We start from the raw sequence: 20,336 nt of genomic DNA, 5'->3' as shown, positions 1-20,336 counted from the left end.
CACCGGGCCGGGCCGCAGAGCGCGACGGGCGCCGTCGGGCTGGGCGCTGCTCTAGCATGAGGAGGGGTTGCGCTGCCGTCACAGCGCCCTAGTGCTGCTGCCGGGCAGGGAGACGAGAGGCGAGGAGCGGCGGCGGAGAAGAGGAGCCGGGCGGGCCGTGCCGCGCCATGCGGCTGTGCGGGGCGCTGCTGAAAAGCCCCATCCCCAAGCAGATCGAGTACTACTCCCGCTTCTCCCCTTCGCCTCTCTCCATCAAGCAGTTCCTCGACTTCGGTGAGTGGCGGGGCCGGCAGCAGCTGTGGGAGGGGGGTGGGGGTCGCCTGGCCCTCCCTCTCTCCTGCCGTGCAGGGGTGGCGAGGGCCCGGCCGGGCCAGTGGCGGAGGCCGGCGGATAGGCCTCGTCTCCTCGCCCCGCACCTGGGCGGCGGGGCCCACTCCTGCGGTGGCCACTGGGTGCGCAGTCACGACCGGGGGCGGCTTGGCTGCGGGAGGTCCCGACGGCTGGTGTGGCCGTGGTGTGCGCGGCTGTGATGGCAGCCAGCTGTACCTGGTCCTCGGCACCCTGTGGTAAATACCGCCGCTGCGCTGTCTCGGCGTCCTGAAGTGAGGCGAGGCGCCGGGAGGCTTGACTCTCCTTCCTTGGGTTATTACCAGACAGGGCCTACTGTGGGCAAGAGGGTCGCAATAAGGGCTTCTATCCTGAACGTCTGTGGAGTTTAGCGGCTGAAAGAGGGAGTAAGCTACAGATCCTGTGTATTAAAATTTTAATCCATCATGCAGAGATTAGTTTACTTAAACCTCGGGAGTGAACTTTGGTAGTACTTGTGTAGGAGACCCGTTCAAGGAAAGTTCATGTGCTTTAGGAAGTGCTGCTGATGAATAAACAGCATTTGTCATGTCAGAAGCACTGGACTGAAACCAGGAATGACTTGTTTTACTCTTAAAAACTGACATTTTGATCTAAATAACAGTAAACCCATATCTGTGTCAGAGGTTATTTGGCTCCTGCCCTGTGACACAAGAGTTGTTTAGATTTTACTAGCGTAGGAGTGTTACTTGTAGAGTAAATATAAAGGCTATGGGTACACCATGAAGCTAAATAGTGTTTTTTCATTCCACTATTACCCTAAAGGTACAGGCCGACAAAAATGAGCCAGCACTGTTAAGCCAGAAGGTGATTAAAAGTGGAAGCAATTGCACATTTATGGTAATGGTATTAGTGAAAGAATGCTGTAAGTGTAGAGAGCCAGCACTGGGCTTGCTACCATGTCTTGGTGAGACAGGGCTTTTTACCATTTAAAAAACATGTCATACCTTGCCCTGTGTTACATGAAAAGGAGAACCTGACTAGAACCCACGCTTTCCTTATCTGGTCTCCACTCACATGAGTGAGTTTATTCTCTCTCACCCCGTTATTTGCTGCTGTACTTCCCATGCTCTGGCATTTGTACTCCTTATGCCATGTTTGTCTGTATTGGCAGAACAATAGCCTAATCTTTATTTTAGTCTTGGCAGTAAACAAATAATTTTACCATTTTCTGTTTGAAAGTTTGATTTGTAAATTGTTGCTGGGAAGTATTAATGTTTGTGTAGGTTTTTGGTTGTGACTAGAGGAGTGTAAAGATTTCAGCCTTTGTTTTAATGTCTTGGGTGTTCTGGCAAAAATTTGCTTTTTGGCAAGGCTTTCTACCAGTCCAGGTTGCCTCTGCATTATTACTTGCTTCTGGATGACTCTTGTATGGCAGCCTTTTAATAGTGCCATTTGCTTTAGCATTGTAGTATCTGTTTGTTTTTTTTTTTTTTTTTTTTTGTGGTTTGAAATGCGTCTCATGATTCTCCAGCAAGAAATAGTCTTATTTTGTGATTTTAAGCCTGGTTTATGTTAGCGGGAATGGCCATAGTAAGAATGGTATGTTACAGGCTGGCCAGCCCTGTTTCTTTGGACATGCCTCGGTCTGTTGTCACTGGATGTTCCTATGGAAACTTGCGTGTATGTAGGCTATGTATTTAAATGTAGCCATGTCTTAAGACTGGTAGGAAACTATATAGTTGTTGACATTTAAAACCTCTGAAGAAGAAAATGCCCCTGATCTAGGCATCTAAGATCACCAGGAATATCTAAGATTAGTAGTTCCATGTTGCATCAGCCTTACTAAAACTATCAGCTTGATCTTATTGAACCTTACTGGCCTCTTGACATGTCCTTGGGAAAACTCAAGCAGGGAGATTACAGCAGTTTAATCAAATACATTAAAACCAGTGTAGTTACTTAACTTGTGTGATCCTGGGCATTGACTGCTTTGGGTAACTTCAAGTTCTGTTGGAGACTTCAGAGGCCTTGAGGAGAAACTGGCAACAAACTTTAAGATGTTGATACAGAAGTTTTACCACTTGAGGCTTAGGAAGCCTGGACTTTATGCGCAGTGTCAGGGCTCTACATTACTTATACCTGAATTACCTGAAAAAGAATTTGCTAGTTGCACGGGACACAAGTATTCAAGAGAGCAAATATACCAAGCATGAGGAGCACAATACTCAAGGTGTGGTTCAGTTGTGTTTACCTAGCCTGGATGTTTGATGGGAAGAAGACTCTGTAGTCAGCTTATGGAGGCTACCTAATGTCTCACTTATAAATGATATTTTTGTTGAGCTACCTAAATGTAGTGCTTGTGTTACAGAAACAACTATAAATTGTTTTACAATTGTAAATTTACATTTACAAATGTAAAACAGTATAAGCCCAAAGGAAATGTGAATAACTGTCTCACGGAAGTCTGATTTTGTCTGATGTACGTTTCTTGAATTAAAAGAGGAATTTGCACTTACTGTAATTCAAAATTTATTTGGCGAAAGATTATTTTTTTTCCTTGTCATGTCTGACAATAATGTAACTACGGTATAGTCTATGTCTTTTTTGTGTTTGTTGTTGTAGACTAAGCTGGCTTCTGAATTTTTGGCTCTTTGTAAAATCCTGGTGAGCAGAGGGAGAAAAACTGTTTCTTGTGGGCTGAAGAGTCTCTTCAAACATGGTGGCAGGGTATATTGACACACAGCTTAAACTTTTTTTTAATTGCTAAGTGTAGGTTGTATGGAATATAGTTGTGTGCATAGTGCAGCTGTAGAGTCTCTATTAATGAGAAATTAATGATGTTTGTTCTAAAACTTTCTCAGGTGCCTTAATTCAGGTAATTAAATCACTGCAAGAGACAGCTTGGCTGGCTGAGCTAACTCCTTGGTACTAAAAACCTATGAAACAAAGCAGAAAGCAATCCCTAAAGGAGTGATTCTTAGTTGGTTTTTATAGCTGAGACCTATTTGTGTCTACAGATCATGTTCTGCTGTATGTGATTGACTTTGTTGAGCTTGCAGCTATCTTTGTAGTTGCCATAACTATGTAAGCGGTTACTTGGTCATGGGTTTATGATGTCTGTCACAAAGTATGATTGCTTGGATTATGTGCTGCTTTTTTCAGTGTGTTCCTTTTCTCTTTGCATGCTCTTCTTGAATACTGTTTGTTTCGTTTCTTTCTTACAAAGTGCATTTCCCAAGATTCTTGTGCAATCTCATTCCTTTGCAAAAGAATGACCTTTTTCTGTGTGCTTTAATATAAACAAGTTTTGACTTTGTTTGATGCTAGCGTGTTCACTCCATGTTTTTCCAGGCCTCCATAATTATTCTGGTTTGGAAAAAATGAAAACCAACCAACTATATTCATCTGTGTATTTCCAAACTAGTCACTATGGAAGTTATTTTGGTAGATTTCCAAGTGCAGGCATTTCTAAGTGACCCAGTCTGATATAATTACCCAAATAACCTTTTCTGAAATGCATTTGTAAGTAGAGGTGTAGTTTAACATTCAGGTACATTAATCTTTGTATGCTTTTGGGGCTAGGCTGTTTGAGGGGGAAAAAAATGCACATACTGGAGATACATATTGATACAGAATCTCAATTTAGGTTGTTTCTGGGGTGACAGGAAAATGCAGAGTACTCGGTAGTCTCTAACAGCAACTACGTACATGGGTAATCAATTGGTCATGTATGCCTGGGGAAAGTAAATAACACATCAGACAGGTCTATTTGAGGAGAGTGGAATTTCTATGTTGAGGAGTGTCCTAGCATTTAGAGGGGAAAAAAAGAAAAAAAAAAGGAAGAAATAAAGAAATATAAGCTCCTTCTGCCTGCACTACCGCCTGCTTTGATAAGGGCTAGGTGTGAGCCAAAACCCTTACAGCCATGCTGATGCTGAACCCTGCCAGAGTTGGCAGGCTCTATGCAACTACTCAGTTTGGGTCCTGTTGATGTACTTCACTTGACAGTGAAGATATTAATGAATGTTTCATGAAATGATTTGCTATATTGAAAAGTTTATAGGTAATTAAGTACAGATGCAGGTGAAATATAAGTTGTGTAATCCTTTGATCATGCATGAAAAAGTCATTTGAAGTTGCGCTAGTGCTGTATTGTGAATGCATGCCAGTCAACTATTCTCGTGTATTACCCTCATGGCTGCTGCTCATCTGATGAAGTACCTGAGACTCTTGCGAGTCTGAGATTTGTTGTGTCAAAAACATGTACCATGTGCTTTTGAAGCTTGGTTAGTACTGAAGCTATCTTGGCCAATTGTAATTAACTATGTTCTAGCCTTTCCTGTTTTAAGTCTCAAATATTTTGCATGAATTTTGTACCTGTGGGGTTAAACTTTGCTTTTCTTAGCTCTTTGCACATATAGATGAAACTTAACAAAATGACACCCTTCCTTATTTGTCATATGTTAGTGTTCATGTGCCATATAGCGTGACTTTGGACAAAGTACATACTTAAGATAGAAGATTGTGAATCACAGTGAATTTTTCTTGTGAAATGTGGGTTAGGAGATCCTGATTTCATAGGTTATAATCAAAATATCTGTGGTAACTGCTACAGTTACTGGCACTGAAAAATATGACAAAGGTTGTAATTTAGTAATTTCACTGTACTGTGAACAGCTGAGCATGCAGTAGATAATCACAATGAGTGCATGCAGTTTGGGAACTCCTGTGTCCCAGGGCATAGCTGGAGGAAAACATGAGCAATGGATCCACCGCACTTATGTTTGAGTTATGTTATGAAATGGTTTAGTTTGTGGTACCTGTCTTAAGGACTTGTAGGCCTCTTCCAGAACCAATTCAAAGAATAAACCAAGCGCTGGCATTGCTGTTGGTTGCTGTCAGTTGTACATGAGGTATTAGATCAGGTTTCTGCAGGAGTGTTTGCACTTTATGTTGTCTTGCTGGCAGCAGTGTCAGCACTGGAACTGAAGATGTGCCATTGAAAGAAAAGCTAGCAGGTTACAATATGAACAGCAAGATGTGGGGGTAGGAAAGTAGAGATTGAAAGCAATCTTATGTCTCCAAACATAATTATTAGTTTTCTGATGGAAGATTACTATTATAAGACTTTTTTATACAAAAAGATACTGGAAGTTGTATGCGTGTGGGGAGTGTGTCCTTTTTATTTTATTTTATTTTATTTTTGAAACAGAATGTGTATCTAAGGCACTTACGGACTTTAGAGCTAAAAGATACTATTAAATAATTACTTACCATTTATTCCCTGTAGCTGTGGGGTGGGTTTTTTGTTTGTTTTTTTGTTTGTTTTTAATTGCTGTTTTATTTATTGTACTGTGCATTGACCTTAAATGTTACGCTTGATTTAAATGCACCTTAAAAAAAAGTTTTAACATGAATGTTAACCAATAGAATGCTGAGCACTGAATCAGATCAGAAAGATGGATGCTAGTTAGGCATTACTGTCTTTTATTTTCATCTGACTGGCTTCAGCTTCTAACCAGCAATTTTGTTAAGGTTGTCATTGGTAGGTTGGGATCCTTTAATGTCTGGAATTCTTTTCACTGTGGGTATTTGTACATTGTGGTGGAGTATTTTGTTTTGATTTTGTAAAGCTAAATACATTCCTTAGTTTAAAAACATGAGTTACTTTTAAGCCTTACGAAAATACTATGGAATTATCTTTTTTTGCTTTTCCAGGATTTCCAGTATTATTCTTAAAAGAGTCTGTTGGAGCTTTAAATAGAATTCCAGTAGAGTTTTGCCTAACACTGGGATAGAAGCATTTTACTACTCAGTTTTTACCTTGAAAGGCCAGTCTTTTGCCACAGTGAAGGCTAGATGTGCAAGCAGGGTTGTCTGCCTGCTTTTGTTCTTGAATTATTTTGGGGTTATTGCTTTTCTGTATTCAGTCCTTCATTCTCTAGATTTGAGCATGGATAAAGTTTGCATTTCATAATATAAAAAATGTGTTTCTTTGAATGGGCTGTAGCACAGCAAGTAGCTGGAAGCCCCTGTTTGATGCGAATTGTCACAGGTTATAAATAACAGTTGCACCTCTGCCAGTCTGTCAGGCAGTGGTATTCCAATCCTGTACATAATATTGAGTTTTATAAGGCCTAATACTGATTATTGTGGAGGTCTGAAAGAGTCATAACTTTAGCACTCACTGTTGAGCTGATAAGACAGATATTTGTGTGTGTATAGTAGCGTATAGTATTAGATGATGGTGTGTGTAATGTACAGAATTATCTCTACCAGTCACAGTACTCCAAGTGGGGTTTCACAAGAGCAAAGTTGAGGGGCAGGATCACCTCTTTCAACCTGTTGGTCACTCTCCTTTTGATGCAACCCAGGATGTGGTTGGCTTTCTGGGTTGTGAGTGCATGCTGCTGGCTCATGTTCAGTTTCTTCTTGACTAACACCTCCAAGTCCTTCTCTGCAGGGCTGCTTTGAATCACTTTTCTGCCCAACCTGTAGCTGTGCCTGACCCATATGCAAGACCTTGCACTTGGCTTGGTTGAACTTAATGAGGTTTGCATCGGCCCACATCTCAAGCTTGTCAGGGTCCCTCTAGATGGCATTCCTTCCCTCCAGCATGTCAACCACATAACTTAGTGTCACTGGCAAACTTGTTAAGGATGCACTCGATCCCACTATCCATGGCACCTACAAAGATGTTGAACAAGATTGGTCCTAAGCATTGGAAATTCTGCCTTAAGTAGGTGAATTAACTGGCCATTTCTTGCCTGTAAGAGTAAGCTAGTAGCCTGCAAGTGAGCATCTTCTGACTGATTTTGTGTCTCTAAACAGCAGAAAATTTCATAGTCTGTGTTTTGTTTGTCTTTGGACTGACCATAGGTGCTGCTGCAGCCCTCTGCTTTCAGGTGCTCAGAAGGGAAGATGATGTTACACTGCATACGTACATGTGTGCATGCTCATGCATTGTTTTCCTGAAGCTGTATATGGTGTTTAAGCTGACAGTTGAATGCTTGTTGGTGAAACAGGACAAGAACACCAGGTCTGCATAAGGCAGTAAACAATGCTTTGCGTTTTTGTTTCCACCTCCCCCCCTCCCTTTTTATCAGGTGACAGAAGTGATAGAGAATACAGCTTAACAGAAATGGATTGATGGCAAAACCACTTTCTGGAAAGACAAAAAGATAGGATAGGTTCTGTAGTTCTTTTAAGATCTAAGGATGTGTTGGACACATTTTTATTTCAGAAACTGGTAGAAATAGTTGCACTGCCTTCTTTGGACTAGATTTTGACAAAAAAGGAGGTGCTTGAAAATCTGAAACTTAATTTAATTTTAGTGAAAATTATCCTGAATTGGTGGTATTCTTTCCTCTCAGGAATGGAAGAAATAACAGCTAGTGATTTTAAAATACCGTAACTTTCACAAGCTAACGAAATAGGTAGATAGGGTCTCTGCTAAGGAATATAAGATGACCTGTCAGTTTCTGATGAAGGCAAAAGAAAGTAGTAGACCAGTGTCAGGAATTACGGAAATACTGTTCATTAAAAAGGAATGATATGAAAACTGGAAGCAAGGACATGTATGTCAGGGTGCAGTATAAATAACAGCTGAGGTGAAAAGTCATGGGATAGAAAAGCAGAGAAAAAGATGCTGAGGTAATTTATAGTAATTGGGGAGAATGCTGAAGCGTAGCATTTACTTGATTAAAGTAATTATGTAATGGTAAAGGCTGCTGAATTCATCTTTGCTTTGATGTTCAGAAAAAGGTAACTTGCATCCAGAAACTGAAAGGGAATCACAGCTCTCCCTTGCCCCTGATTTTAGATAAGCTGAAATATGTCTAGATCCTCTTGGCTTAGTGGGTTTCAGTAGAAATAAGCTAGTGATGTGTTTTGTGAGTAGCTGAATGCTCTTCTGCAAATGTGAGCAGCCTGGTACAGCTCAGCTGTTGCTTATAAGCTTCATGAAAATAACCTATGTTGATGGCCTCCAAGTAGTGGAAGTGGGAAAACACATTACCTGTGTGAAAAAGGAAGATGGAGTAAGTGGGGTTGACTGAAGTAGCTTAAAAATTACAGAACTAATAATGAAGTAATATATAGGTAAGGGCCAAGAGATAATAAGGTAGTAAAGAAACAATAAGTTGTGTTGGGGCACTCTGATTCCTAAATTAACTTGGTGCTTGCTAAGGAAGTAGCAGTTGATGCTCTGCCTGGCTTTTTATGAAGTTTTGGTACAGCCCATGTGAAATTCTTAATTAAAACAAATTGCCAAAAAAAACCCAAACAGACAAAACTAAAAACCCAGAAAACCTCAGAACAACAACAACAAAAAAACCCACCAAAAAAATCCAAAACCACAACCCAAACCTCAAAACCCAAACAAACAAAAACAAAAAAACCACCACCCAACCAAGCCACAAAAAGCTATGGAATAACTTTAAGATGAGCCCTCATGCAGGTGTTTGCTTCCCTCCTCCCACCCCACATTGGCTAGGGGAGAGAATAGGAAGGGCAAAAGGGAAAACACATGGGTCAAGTTAAAGACACTTTAATGAAGGAAAAAGGAAGAGAAACAGGTGGTGTAAAGGAAGTAACTTGTCTCCTCCCACCCAGCCTATCTCAGTGCAGTGGCTGTCTTCTGAGACAGAACCGCCTCTTTTTAAGTTGCTGGGCATGACATTATGTAATGTGGAACATCTGTTCATCCAGTTTAGGTCATCTGTCTGGGCTCTGTCCCCTTTCCGCCTCTAACCCACCCCCAAACCTATTTGCTGGGGTAAGGGCTGAATGCAGGAGAAAGAGAAGGCATTTGTGCTATGCAAGTAGTGTCCAGCAGTAGCCAAAACCAGGGGCATGTCATCAGCACAGTTACAAATCCAAAGCACAGCACCCTCACAGCAGAACCTTATGGGTTGCTGTGGGGAAAGCTGACTTCATCCCAGCCAGACTTCTTAGACACACTTTTGAAAAGCCCTTCATATATACTCTGTGTTTTACTATCAGTCTTTGATCTTCACAGGACTGCTTTGTGGAGAGTGAGTAGTATTGCTTCGCTTCTCCAAGGCCCAACACAATGTAAACTGTAGGAGAATTAGGCATAGATTTAGGAATTGTATTATCTAATTCCATAGTTACTATATTAAAGCATTTTTTTCTTGACGCCAGTTCTCCTAATATATTAGTGTTTTTAAAAGCCATTTTTCTGCCCAGAATTGCTTAAATAATTTACAGGCTGCTATTCATCCTTCTTAAAATATGTTTATGATTTTGTTCGTGTTCCTGGAGTCAGTTAAATGTAGTTTTTCTTAGAGTAGTAGGTTGAAAGGACAGATTAGAGCACTGAACTGTGACAGGGATAAACAATTCTCCTTTTTCTGATGCTTTGTGTTTTGTAAGAGACTATTACATTGAGCATTTTTCCTCTGATCTTTTCTAAGCAAATGTGTCATTGTGTCTTTGCCCTATTTAAATAATTTTCTTTGCCTAGTAAGAGGCTACTGTTACTTTATGTGCATATTTGTGTGTGTGTGTGTAAAACAAAATCGGCACATTAGTCTGGAATCAATGTAAAATAAGTAATATGGGATTTATAATACTTTCACTGACTTAATTCCATTAAACGGTACGCTTGTGTAAGTTTTAGTCAATATTTTTGAGAATTACGTTGAAGACTATGTCAAAGAAGAAAGAGGCAAAGTTAAAAATTACTTCTTGCTAAAAAGCAATTTAATTTTACTTTGTCTTTATGCTTAAAAATTTGTGTGGACTACATAAATACGTCTGAACCCAAGTAACTGGCAGTGGCATAGAGGAATCCTCTCATCATCTATTTTTTGCAATGTGGTTTGTTAATCATCAAAAGCATTTTGTAACAGGATGTTTTAACAGTCTAACACCTTTCAGCTCACTGAGACTGAAGGGAAACTGAACCATGTGGCATTGGCAGTATTTTATGTAATGGGTATTAACTGTATGAGTGTTTGCTCATAAGCATTAATTTTATCTATTAGGAAGATTTGGAATAATTTTGGTGTGTTGACAGGAACTAAAGGATAAACTAGAGATTCATATTTTCCTGGAACAGTTAGTGGGAATTATGGAAGTTTTCCATAAAGCTTAGGGAGGAAGCTGGCAAATCTGTGAGAATTTAGGAAGAGTGTTTTAAATTTGTAATATCGTACTATAACCTTCGGTGTAAAATAGGTCTTCACTGTATACAGGAGACAAAGGTGATTATAAGCTCAAAGGAGCAAAAATCATTCTTTTCTGGTCAGTTTATTATAACAGAATCTGATCAGAGAGCAATAAATGGGGCATAAGTTTCTTTGGCTTGATGTTTTAACTTTTAAGCCTTATCTACTTAAAAAAACAACACCACCACAGCCCAAACCCTTAAAATTTTGTTTTAAAATTTTGGTCTCAGTGGAACAAAACAGTAAATTTCTTTCGTTTGAAAGCTATAGATCCCTTTCACACTGTGACTAGGGTTGATGTGTGTATAGTATGTGCACCTTTTCACTGCTCTTGGACTACCACCTGGTTAGGTCTCAGGAGTGTTAGGAGAAGAGGAACTGAGGTAGTCTGAAGAGCCACTGTTCTTAGAGGCTTCTTGTGCTTGATAAGGGAGGGAGGTTTTGGGTGCACATATAGCTCTAGGATCCATGATCCAGGCCATGGTTTCTTCTAAGAACAAATTGGGTTTTTGCTTGTCATGTACTGTGAGGAGTGCCTGTGATAACAGCAAGACAAGGCTCAGCTGCTGAAATGATTCATCTGACTTTCAGCCTACTCTGAAACTGCCCCAGGGAAAAACAACCATTGGCTGATGTGTCTGAAAAATAATACAGCCTGTGGGTAATTGCTTGAGCATCTCTGCATTAAACTTTATTGATCCCTTTGACTACTCTACTTGGCAAATGCTATAAAATAAGTCAAATCTTTATTTCATTAGAATAGAGTGGTAAGCAGTACGAACATTAGTTTTAGATCAGGGAAGCTTATTTTAAAAATGCATGCTTTGAGTTCTACATAATGTGTGGTACTGATTTACAGCTTTTACATGTGGTTGCCTGATAATCCATTCCTCTTGAGACAGAAGCACATCTTCCTTTGAGTCTTTTTAATATGACAGGAAAGTTGTGGCTTTAAGAGTTAACATTAATGACTGCATTTTGACTAGGACTTTCATAGATCTGCAGTGGATTGTGCATCTGTTAATTCCTTCTGTTTATCTGTTCCAGTTCAACAGTAAATTAAGCTGCTTCCCAGCACAAGTCTGTTTCATTCAGAGGACCATTTACTTGAAATGTGTTTACTGGAGTTCACAAGTTATATGTCATAACTTATGTTATTATTTTCACATTATTATTACATTAGCTGTAGCTAATGTAATAATAAATGTAACGATTTTGTCCATGTTGACAACTATTTGACATTTTGCCCTTAACCTGCATTTACATAAGATACAAACTTGCTTTCTCTTGAAACTAGTATTCATCTATATAGGTATAGTAATTAATACAAAGAAGATACGAACTGACTCAGGTTTTTTTGAAATAATTTTAGATAAGTATAGTTTTTCTGTATGCAAATTGTAGAGCAGTTATACTTGCTTATTTTGAATTTCTGAAGTTGAAGTCTGGACCTTTGTGAATGTGACTGGTTATTTAGAGGACAAAATAGAGACTTCTCATTAGTGAATAGTGTCCTAAAATTTTCTTTTGGAATAGAAAGTAAGTGTTGCAGTTGGCCTGGCTGACAGAGCTTGAATCTGTTAGCTAAATTGCATGAATCAGAAGTGGTTTATTAAGATCAACTGTTTCTCTACTTCAGCTCTGGTAACTTACCTGTACTCTGTATTTCCAGCATGACTATTAGAAACTTTAGCTGGAAAGTAAATTAGCATGTGAGTTTAGTAGTTTGGATTGTGCTTAGCAATGCAGTGGAACAGAGTAGAAATCAATGGTTGTATGGTGCTAACTAAATTCTCAATTATGAACATAAGTAGTTCAGATTGAGAAGACTTGAGCACTTCTGTCAGTGTGCTTTTCCCTTAGGTTGCAAAGGGGCAACTAGTAATGGGAACTGGACTGAAGAACAGAGGTTATGTGGGAAAGCTTACTTGCAGACTTTAATTTCTCTGGATTTAGCTGCTTTTCTAGCAGTAGTTGTTGAACAAAACGTAATTGTTGAGACTTCGTAAGTGGCATGTTTATTATAGTTCAGTTAGATGTAGAAACATTTTCCTGTCATTAATTCCTCAAGTTTAATTTTCTTAAAACTTCAGAGTTTTTCGAGTTTACTTAATGACATAAAAGTCAGTCTCTTATTATGCCAATGATATATGCCAAGTGAAAGCATGTCCTTAAAAAAGGGCACAACATAAAAATTGCAGTTGTTGGTGGAAGTAGCCTTAGAGAGCAGTGATGGAACTTGGGCTGAAGCTTAGGTCTATGATGTGTAAAAAACAAGTTAAGTGCCTCAGGTTAGTGGGGGCCATGATGTGGCTGTCTGCTGGCTACCTGTGTTGGAACAGCTGTCAGGCTGTCGTTGCTATCCTGTGGCACAATGTGGTAAGTCAGAAAAGGGAAACCAGTTTCAATGTGCAGCTTTCTTAGAAGCAGCTCTGTGATAGAGAGCGAGGGTCACAGGAGTCAGCATCTGCAGTTAGGTTGTGTGTTCCTTTTCCTTTCAATGGATTTTACAAAGCCCTCTCTTTACAAAACAAACAAACCAGCCCTGTATGCTTTTTGTGGGATTGGTGTTTTTAGTGGTTGCTGAGATAAATACCTAGAAAGTATGATAAAATGTCTTTATTTCTATTGGGAATAGGAACGGTTTTGGAGTTGAGGTTAGCTTGGTTTTTTGGGTGTTGTTTTGTTTTTTTGTAGCCATATTTATTGGGGCTGTGCCATTTAATGTACAGCCTATGCTCCTGAAATGGTGTATACTCAGTGGAAATTAATTGATCCTTGAGTTGTTTACCTAGCTTTAGCAGCAAGTTACTAGTTTTAACCTTTGCTCAGTTTGCTCTGATACCTTCATCTTTTTGAATACTCTTTTGAAAATCACCCCATCCTTTTGCTCCACTTTTTTTTTCCCCCTCTGATTTACTTGCTAGCATGGGAGATGACAAGTGTTCTGGAAGCTCAAGAAGAGAGTAAATATGATCTGTCGCTTCTGCCTTTCTGTCTGTCTTCCTGTATTATGCCTAGATAAAAGCAGCAGCAGTAGTAGTAGTTGCACAGGGATAGGAGGCGAGATGCTTCTGATGCTATAGTTGTATGGGGTTTTCTGGGGTTTATTTTTGTTGTTTTGTTTGCTTGTTTGTTTGTTGGGGTTTTTTTTAAGGAATTTTGTATGGAGTCCGTCCTCTCAACAGCAGGTAGAACTTTGCTGCTTTTGAGTCTTAAAGTAGTGTGGTATCTAATGTCTCAGCTCAGTGTTAACTACATACTTAATAGAGAGAACTAGAGCTCTGGGTGCAGTGAAAAGACTAAAATAATCACTTAGCTTCTTATTTCCTGTCTCCTGTGGCAGGTAAGTGTTAAACTACTGATGCTAGGGATGTGACAGCCATGTTAGGTTTTTGAAGCAGGTGACTTCGATCATCGTCTGTGGAGGACTGCTACTGTAGTCTGTTCTCATAGGGGTATTTCACATATGGGAGAATCTGGCAGCTGAACTGAGAGCATTTTATGATCTTCTAGAGGAAGCAGAGTTCATGGTGCCATGCTGAGTTTCTGCCCTTTCCTGCAGCAAAATTGAGGTTTGTGTACAGCCTTTTTTATGGAAAACTAATCCTTCTGTAATCTGAATCTTGGACAGCATACTGCTCTGCCAATTTGTAGGATTTGCCAGGATTGAATCGGGTCTGCTGCATGTGTGTGTTTAGCCTCTACATTGTTAGTGCCTCTTGCTGCAGGACCCAGAAGAGTTTAGGTCCAGCTTTGCAACAGTTATCCAATTCCTTCACTGCAATGGAAGGAACTGAAAAGAGGGAACATTGTGGTAAATATTCACTTCTTCCAATTGAAAATGTGTGGGGTTTGGTTTGTTTGTTGTTTTTTTTGTTTGTTTGTGTGTTTGTTTTTCCCCTACATGCTACAGGCATATGATCTCTAGAGCCTGAATGGGCCTTTTTATCAGTGTTAGGTTTGTTCTCCATCTCTTAGCACTGTTGGGTAAAAGGTGAAAGAGAAAAGCAGGGAAGATCTGAGCAGATGTCAAGAGAAGAGTTGAATCCCAGACAGGGGGAAAATAGGTTAGTAGAGAAAACTGTCTTGAGGTAAAACTGCTTCCTGAATTTCCTTTGGATTGAAGGTCCACCAGTGATGATGATGTATAATCCTGAAATCCAGATCACTGCTTAGATCCTTGTTTGACTGATGTATTTTCTCATTTTATGTTGAAGGCTGTATCTGTTGTCAGTCTGTTACATAGACTTGTACTTAAACAAGAATCTCAGGATTGGCATCACAGTCTCTCTTTGGTGCTAGTTTTGAACTGAAGATTTGAAAGTAGCAGAGAGGCAGACATGAATTTGCTTCTGTATCACTTGCATAGGGTTACTGATTAGCCCAAACAGAGAAGATTGAAGATGATAGAACATTTGTTGATCCCCTTTTTTTAAGCCTTTTTAAAGACGTGCTGCGGTTACAGCTGGCATCTCTCAAATTTTGCCCCAGGTATGCATTCAATAGTAATAATTTGAAATAAGTTGAAGATTATGTTCTTGTAATATCTTGCTTTTTATTGCCATTTTTCTGTTGAAGTAACTTATAATGAAGAAAATATCTAATTTACAGACTCAGATGTTGTTTATGTATTTAGTAGGATGTCCCTCATTTTGACAAATGTGGCAGTATAAGTGTTGCTGTGAGGAACAGCAGCCAAGGAGCAACTGTTAGGATACATTAAATATGTTTTTTTTTTGCTTCAAAGCTGGGGAATATCTAGTTGTGGCTGATGCTAGTAAAATAGCCATTCTCTCTTCCCATGCACGTGCTGTTTGGCAAGCAGATAACTGATGTTAGAGTAGAAGTGAATCAGCTCTGTGAAGGCTCTCAGATAAGTTCCATACAGCTAAGCAGCCAGTATTCTGACTGTGTATCCCAAACCAAAAAGATATACTGAAGTTATGGTGAAGCAAGTCTTCCAGTTAGGCAAGCTTAAACAGGGCTTCCTTTCCTTTTCCTGCAGTGAGCATGCAAAGGGATCCCAAGAAGCTCTGTACCTAAAATGTAGCTGTACATTAGAGCAAGGCAACTCCTTTGAAAAGAGACAGTTTAGAACTGCTGGGGTGAGACAGGTTGAATGGAGATGTGTCCTTGTTCATGGGAAGAGATGAAGGGGGTTTCTTCTGCCAGTCCTGCAGCTTTTGTTTTCTGCCTTGCCACAAGTCCTGGGACTGTGTCCATGAAGGGCTCCTGTGCCCTTTCACAGACTCCTGCAGGCCGTGGGTTCTTGTTTGTCATTTCCTCCTTCTCTGGCCTTTCATCCCTTTTGCTTTTCATTGCCTGCAAAATAACTAAACTTGCTCTTGGTCACCCTTGGGGAAGAAGTCTTTGTTCTTGAGGGTTTTCCAGCCCAGAAGCTGTAGTGTGAGCTAGTCTTAGAGTCCTGCTTTCCAGCCACAGTCTTCCTATACCTATAGTGACTTGTGAACAAACAGGTATCTATCCTCTATTGGAGGTGAATTGGTATGTAACTTAATTGAAGGATTGAACTCCGAAATCATTACTGTGCTTCACAGAAAACAACAATGTAATATCTGTTTCCTTTGTCTAATTTTGACAGGATGTGTGTATTTGTAATTGAAGATGTGAAAATGCAAGTAAGTGAAATAGATCCAAATGTTTGCTGAAAGAATGATAATAGAATTGCTGACAGTAATAGAATTTAATGATCCACTGGCTGATGATACCTAAATGAGCAAGAAGAAAGGGAAATCTTAATCCTTCTTGCATATTCCCCTAAGATTGTTACAGTTTGGGATCTAATCCATCAATGCATGTTACCTATGCAAAGAAGGTGAAAACTCTGCTGTTCATCTGATTATAATGGGACTGTCTTAAAAGTATCACCTTGATTGTGCTGGTTGCATTGCACTCGAGTCTTTCAAATTGCAAATCTCAGTGATTATGTGCCTTGCAGTGCTTTTAACACTCTGGTTTGCTTGAACATAATTTATAGCTCCTGTATTATGCCTTCACTCACAAATTTTACAGGCAGTTTTATTGGTTATCATCACAAAAGACATTTTCTGTCTTTCTGGATTTAAGCAGAATACTGACAGTTCATTACAAGTAAAAGGGATTTTTTTATTTTTTATTTTTTAAATTTACTCGGTCTCTTAGAAATTAGTTATGGTGAGGAATTCCCCAATGTGAAATGCTGCAAAATACAAAAAAGTCTATCAGGTCTGATCTTGCATCTGAACTACTTGGGCAGATGTCTTAATATCTTGCACTTTCATATACTTGTAGTTAAAGTTTTATAGGTATCATCAGCAACTAGTTTAGCTTAAGAATGCTGTTAATTATGTGAGTCTTCTAACTCCTGTAGGGTAGGGTGGCTACAGAGAATTACCACCTTTCCAACTAGGTCTGCAACAAAGTACTGGTATTTTTGCTGGATCCCTTTCATTTGCTTTCTGACTTTTTTTTTTTTTTTTTGTGGGGGGTTTTTGTTTTGTTTTTGTGGGTTTTTTTTAATTGTCAAAATATTGTGCTGGATAAAAATCTGATCTAAAAATGAAAGTTCAGGATAATATCAACTGCAACTTTTCCAAATGGGAATGTGGTGACAAGCACTGCACTTCCCTTACAGGTGGCTAGTGAGTATCTTGTAGGCTAGTCCTAGGAGGGATGATGACCTTTGCTGGTCTTTCCAGGTGCTGATGGTATGTTTAAGTATTTAGCAGTTTTGAAGAGCTTGTGGCATGAAACATCAACTGGCTACTGCCATTCTGGTTTGTCCCTTTGTTTTCTTCTCTTCATTACATGTGTGGCATGCACTTTTTAAAAGCTTAATTTAGTAGAAAAATCATACTGATGAAAGCTGGTATTTTGGGGTCTTATTTCCAGCTGATATCAAGTCTTTGGTATTCAATGAATTTTATTTGTAGGATGAGAGGTTTTTATTTATAGGAGGATGAGATTATATGAAATGGGGAAGAATGTTAGATAAAAGGGGTTAAGCTCTAGGAAGGTAGGAGTATAATATGCATTTTGGTGTGAAGGAACTAAAGGTGGGTAGTGAGAGAAATCAGACTTAAAATGTTTTTAATTCCACAAACCTGGGAAGTCTAAAATTTGATCTGATTAAATGGACATCTGGGTTTTTTCCCCCCTCTCTTCTAACAGGTCGTGACAATGCATGTGAGAAAACTTCATACATGTTTCTGCGGAAAGAACTTCCAGTGCGACTAGCTAACACCATGAGAGAAGTCAATTTGTTGCCTGATAACTTACTTAACAGGCCTTCAGTTGGACTAGTACAGAGTTGGTAAGTTTAAAAGTGGACTGAAAAATTAGTGTAAAACTGTACATATTGCTTTACTTTCAACTTGGCTTGAACTGTTTTGAACTGAACTCTCTTTTCTGCCTTGAACTGTTTATAATGCATGTTTCTTGTCAAATTGAAGTTTAATTTTCTTCTATCTAACATTAGTAAATACTCTAAAAGGGATCCTAGAGATAAGAATTTGTAAATTAGTCTTTTAAGTTAGTAAAATAATACTGTTGTCTCCCAGATAATTAGAATCAGTCAATAACTTTTAAGAGCAAGCTTGTTAAATGCTTCTTACTGTATTGCACCCATGATTTCTTGAAATAGCTGTTTTCTCCTTATTCTTCCTTTGTCAAAAATACCAACAGAAAATTAAAGCCTCATCTGTACTTTTCATTGCTAAATCTGCAAACATAACCTGGTATTGAATGGAAGTTACGGAATGGGACAAAAATCTAGTGTCATCCAGTAATTAACGTTCTCTATTATAATAAATAGTGTGTACCCAAAATTATTTAAAGTCCTGTCATCTTTTCTGCAGTAATTATTTTCTAGGTTACCTCCATGTTCAGTGTGGTTTGCAGAGTACTGCCTTGTATGTATTAAGTTCTAAAAAATTGTCATTCATGGGGTATTCAGTGTGTTTCTGTCTACAAACACTTGATCCAAATAATTTATGTAAAAATATCTTTGCAGTATGCAACAAACTTCCCTTTGTGGAAAACAGCTTATCTAACTGTAACAGCAGCTATTTTGTAGACTTCTGTTAAGTTCAGTCATACACCTTGAACCAAGGCATTCTGCACTGGCTGTACCTTTACTTCTGGATTTGATCTCATTTATCAAGCTTCATACTTAAGAAATATAAATTAGTATAAGTGATATTGTGTACTTTGGTTTAAACACGTTTGTCTATAAAGGGTAACACTAGCTGTCTTGATGGCCTAATGGTATACTGATAATGAACCCTAGGCAAAATTTATCAGCTTCTGAAAAGACCAGAAGTGTTTTTCTTAACTTCAGTGTGAATGACCTTGAGTATTATGCAGCTATGCTGATAATAGGTTTTGAAACATATTTATAATTTCTTATTGTGAAGTTCAGACATATCTAGAGAGAGATCCCTGAATCTTAGGCAGTAGAATAAATATAGCTGTCTTGTGCATCTGTAAAATTAAGAAACACCTTCTTGACACGCTTCAAGAATTTTTTTTCAGATCAGATTTCACGATACTTTATTTTTACTGTGCCATAGTAAAATGGTAATATATTAAAATGCAAACAAAAAAATCTGATGTACATTTGCCACACGTAAGCACACATAATTTAATGCATTATTCACCTTAGTCTGTTTATCTGCTAATTTTCAGTAATTTATGTAGTCACCAGCATATTTCTGATTTATTTATGCAACCACTTTCCAGTAGAAGCCTGATTTTATGTGCTTTTGGTGAGACTACAAATTTGCTGAAGCCTTAAAATCTTGAGTTCCCAGTCTGTGCCTTCATGTCAGCATGCAAAAAAATACAAAAAGCTTCTATCTTTAAAGCAGGTTTTATTTAGGGTATGGTGGCTCTGTAAATAGAACTTACGTTTGATGGAGTAAGAAAACAAATGGACCCTGCCTACTTTACAGCATGGGGATCCTTCCTTTCCCATCAGTCCTCTGTCCAGTCAGGCAGTGACATTCTGGGTTACATGCATTTTCTACTCCCTTGTAGATCCCTTGGGAAGCAACCTCAACTTTCCACTTCTGAGAATACACTCCCTGCTGCAGGCAAGCCCTGTTCTCTAATCCATCTTCAGGGTCTGTAGGCACTTTGCTTCCTGTAACATGCTTTTTGACTGCACTGCTCTGCCTAACAGATTTTACAGCTGATTGCTTGATTGCTTTCAGGAAAGGTGAGGTTTTTTTCTCTCCTTCCTTTCTGTGTTCCTTTAGCCTGATGTATGTGCTGCAGTGAGCATAGGCAAGACAGCTGTCCTTTCTTCGTATTGCTTTTCTGAATAAAGCTGGCAGTATCCAGAGAGTGAACTATGAGCAAGAAAACCAGTTTTGCATTTCAGTCTGTGCAAAAGTAAATCATGAGCTCTGTCCCAGTTTGAGTTTGTAACTTATTTTATATGTATGTTTTGTATGGAATAGCAATGGAAGGAATAAAGTAAATAAAAATAATAGTACAGTTAACATGTTCTGACTGTGAGCTGCATTGACTGCAAGTGACAGATCAACAACCAGTGTGCTAGGGATCAGCAACTTATTTTCAGTTTTTCAAGATTAGTGGGCAGCATCCTAGTTGCGAAGAAACAGGCCTTTTTTAGGCTAGCTTTCAGAGGGCGCTCTAGCTATAGTGCACTGGAGGTAGGATATTGAACGTGTGGCAGAACTGCATAACAGAGGATATCATCACTAATGTAATGTGATGAGGGAAAATAGTTAGAATTAAACCTTATAATGGATAAGATCAGAGCTTGTAAAATATCTAAAGTGCATGTGATGTTTGCACAACGTGCTA

General features: G+C 39.0%; 1 protein-coding gene across 3 annotated transcripts in view; it reads left to right on the top strand.

Annotated features, from left to right (window-relative positions):
• PDK3 (pyruvate dehydrogenase kinase 3) overlaps positions 1–20,336 on the top strand; it is a 52,347-nt gene continuing 32,011 nt past the window's right edge. Inside the window, exons 1-2 of one of the 3 annotated variants that reach the window (XM_061355126.1) lie at positions 1–273; positions 17,676–17,817. In XM_061355126.1, the coding sequence (XP_061211110.1) occupies positions 168–273; positions 17,676–17,817 (248 nt within the window). In that variant the 5' untranslated portion in view covers positions 1–167. Of the gene's footprint in view, positions 274–16,056; positions 16,145–17,675; positions 17,818–20,336 lie in introns of those variants that run through there. The other 2 variants (XM_061355124.1, XM_061355125.1) reach the window with 2 other exon arrangements.

Source organism: Neopsephotus bourkii, unplaced genomic scaffold (genome assembly GCF_033783945.1).
Source record: "Neopsephotus bourkii isolate Nb327-2 ecotype Australia unplaced genomic scaffold, CSIRO-AGI_Nbou_v1 NB_780, whole genome shotgun sequence".
Taxonomy (NCBI): domain Eukaryota; kingdom Metazoa; phylum Chordata; class Aves; order Psittaciformes; family Psittacidae; genus Neopsephotus; species Neopsephotus bourkii.
This window is presented reverse-complemented; position numbering and strand designations above follow the sequence as displayed.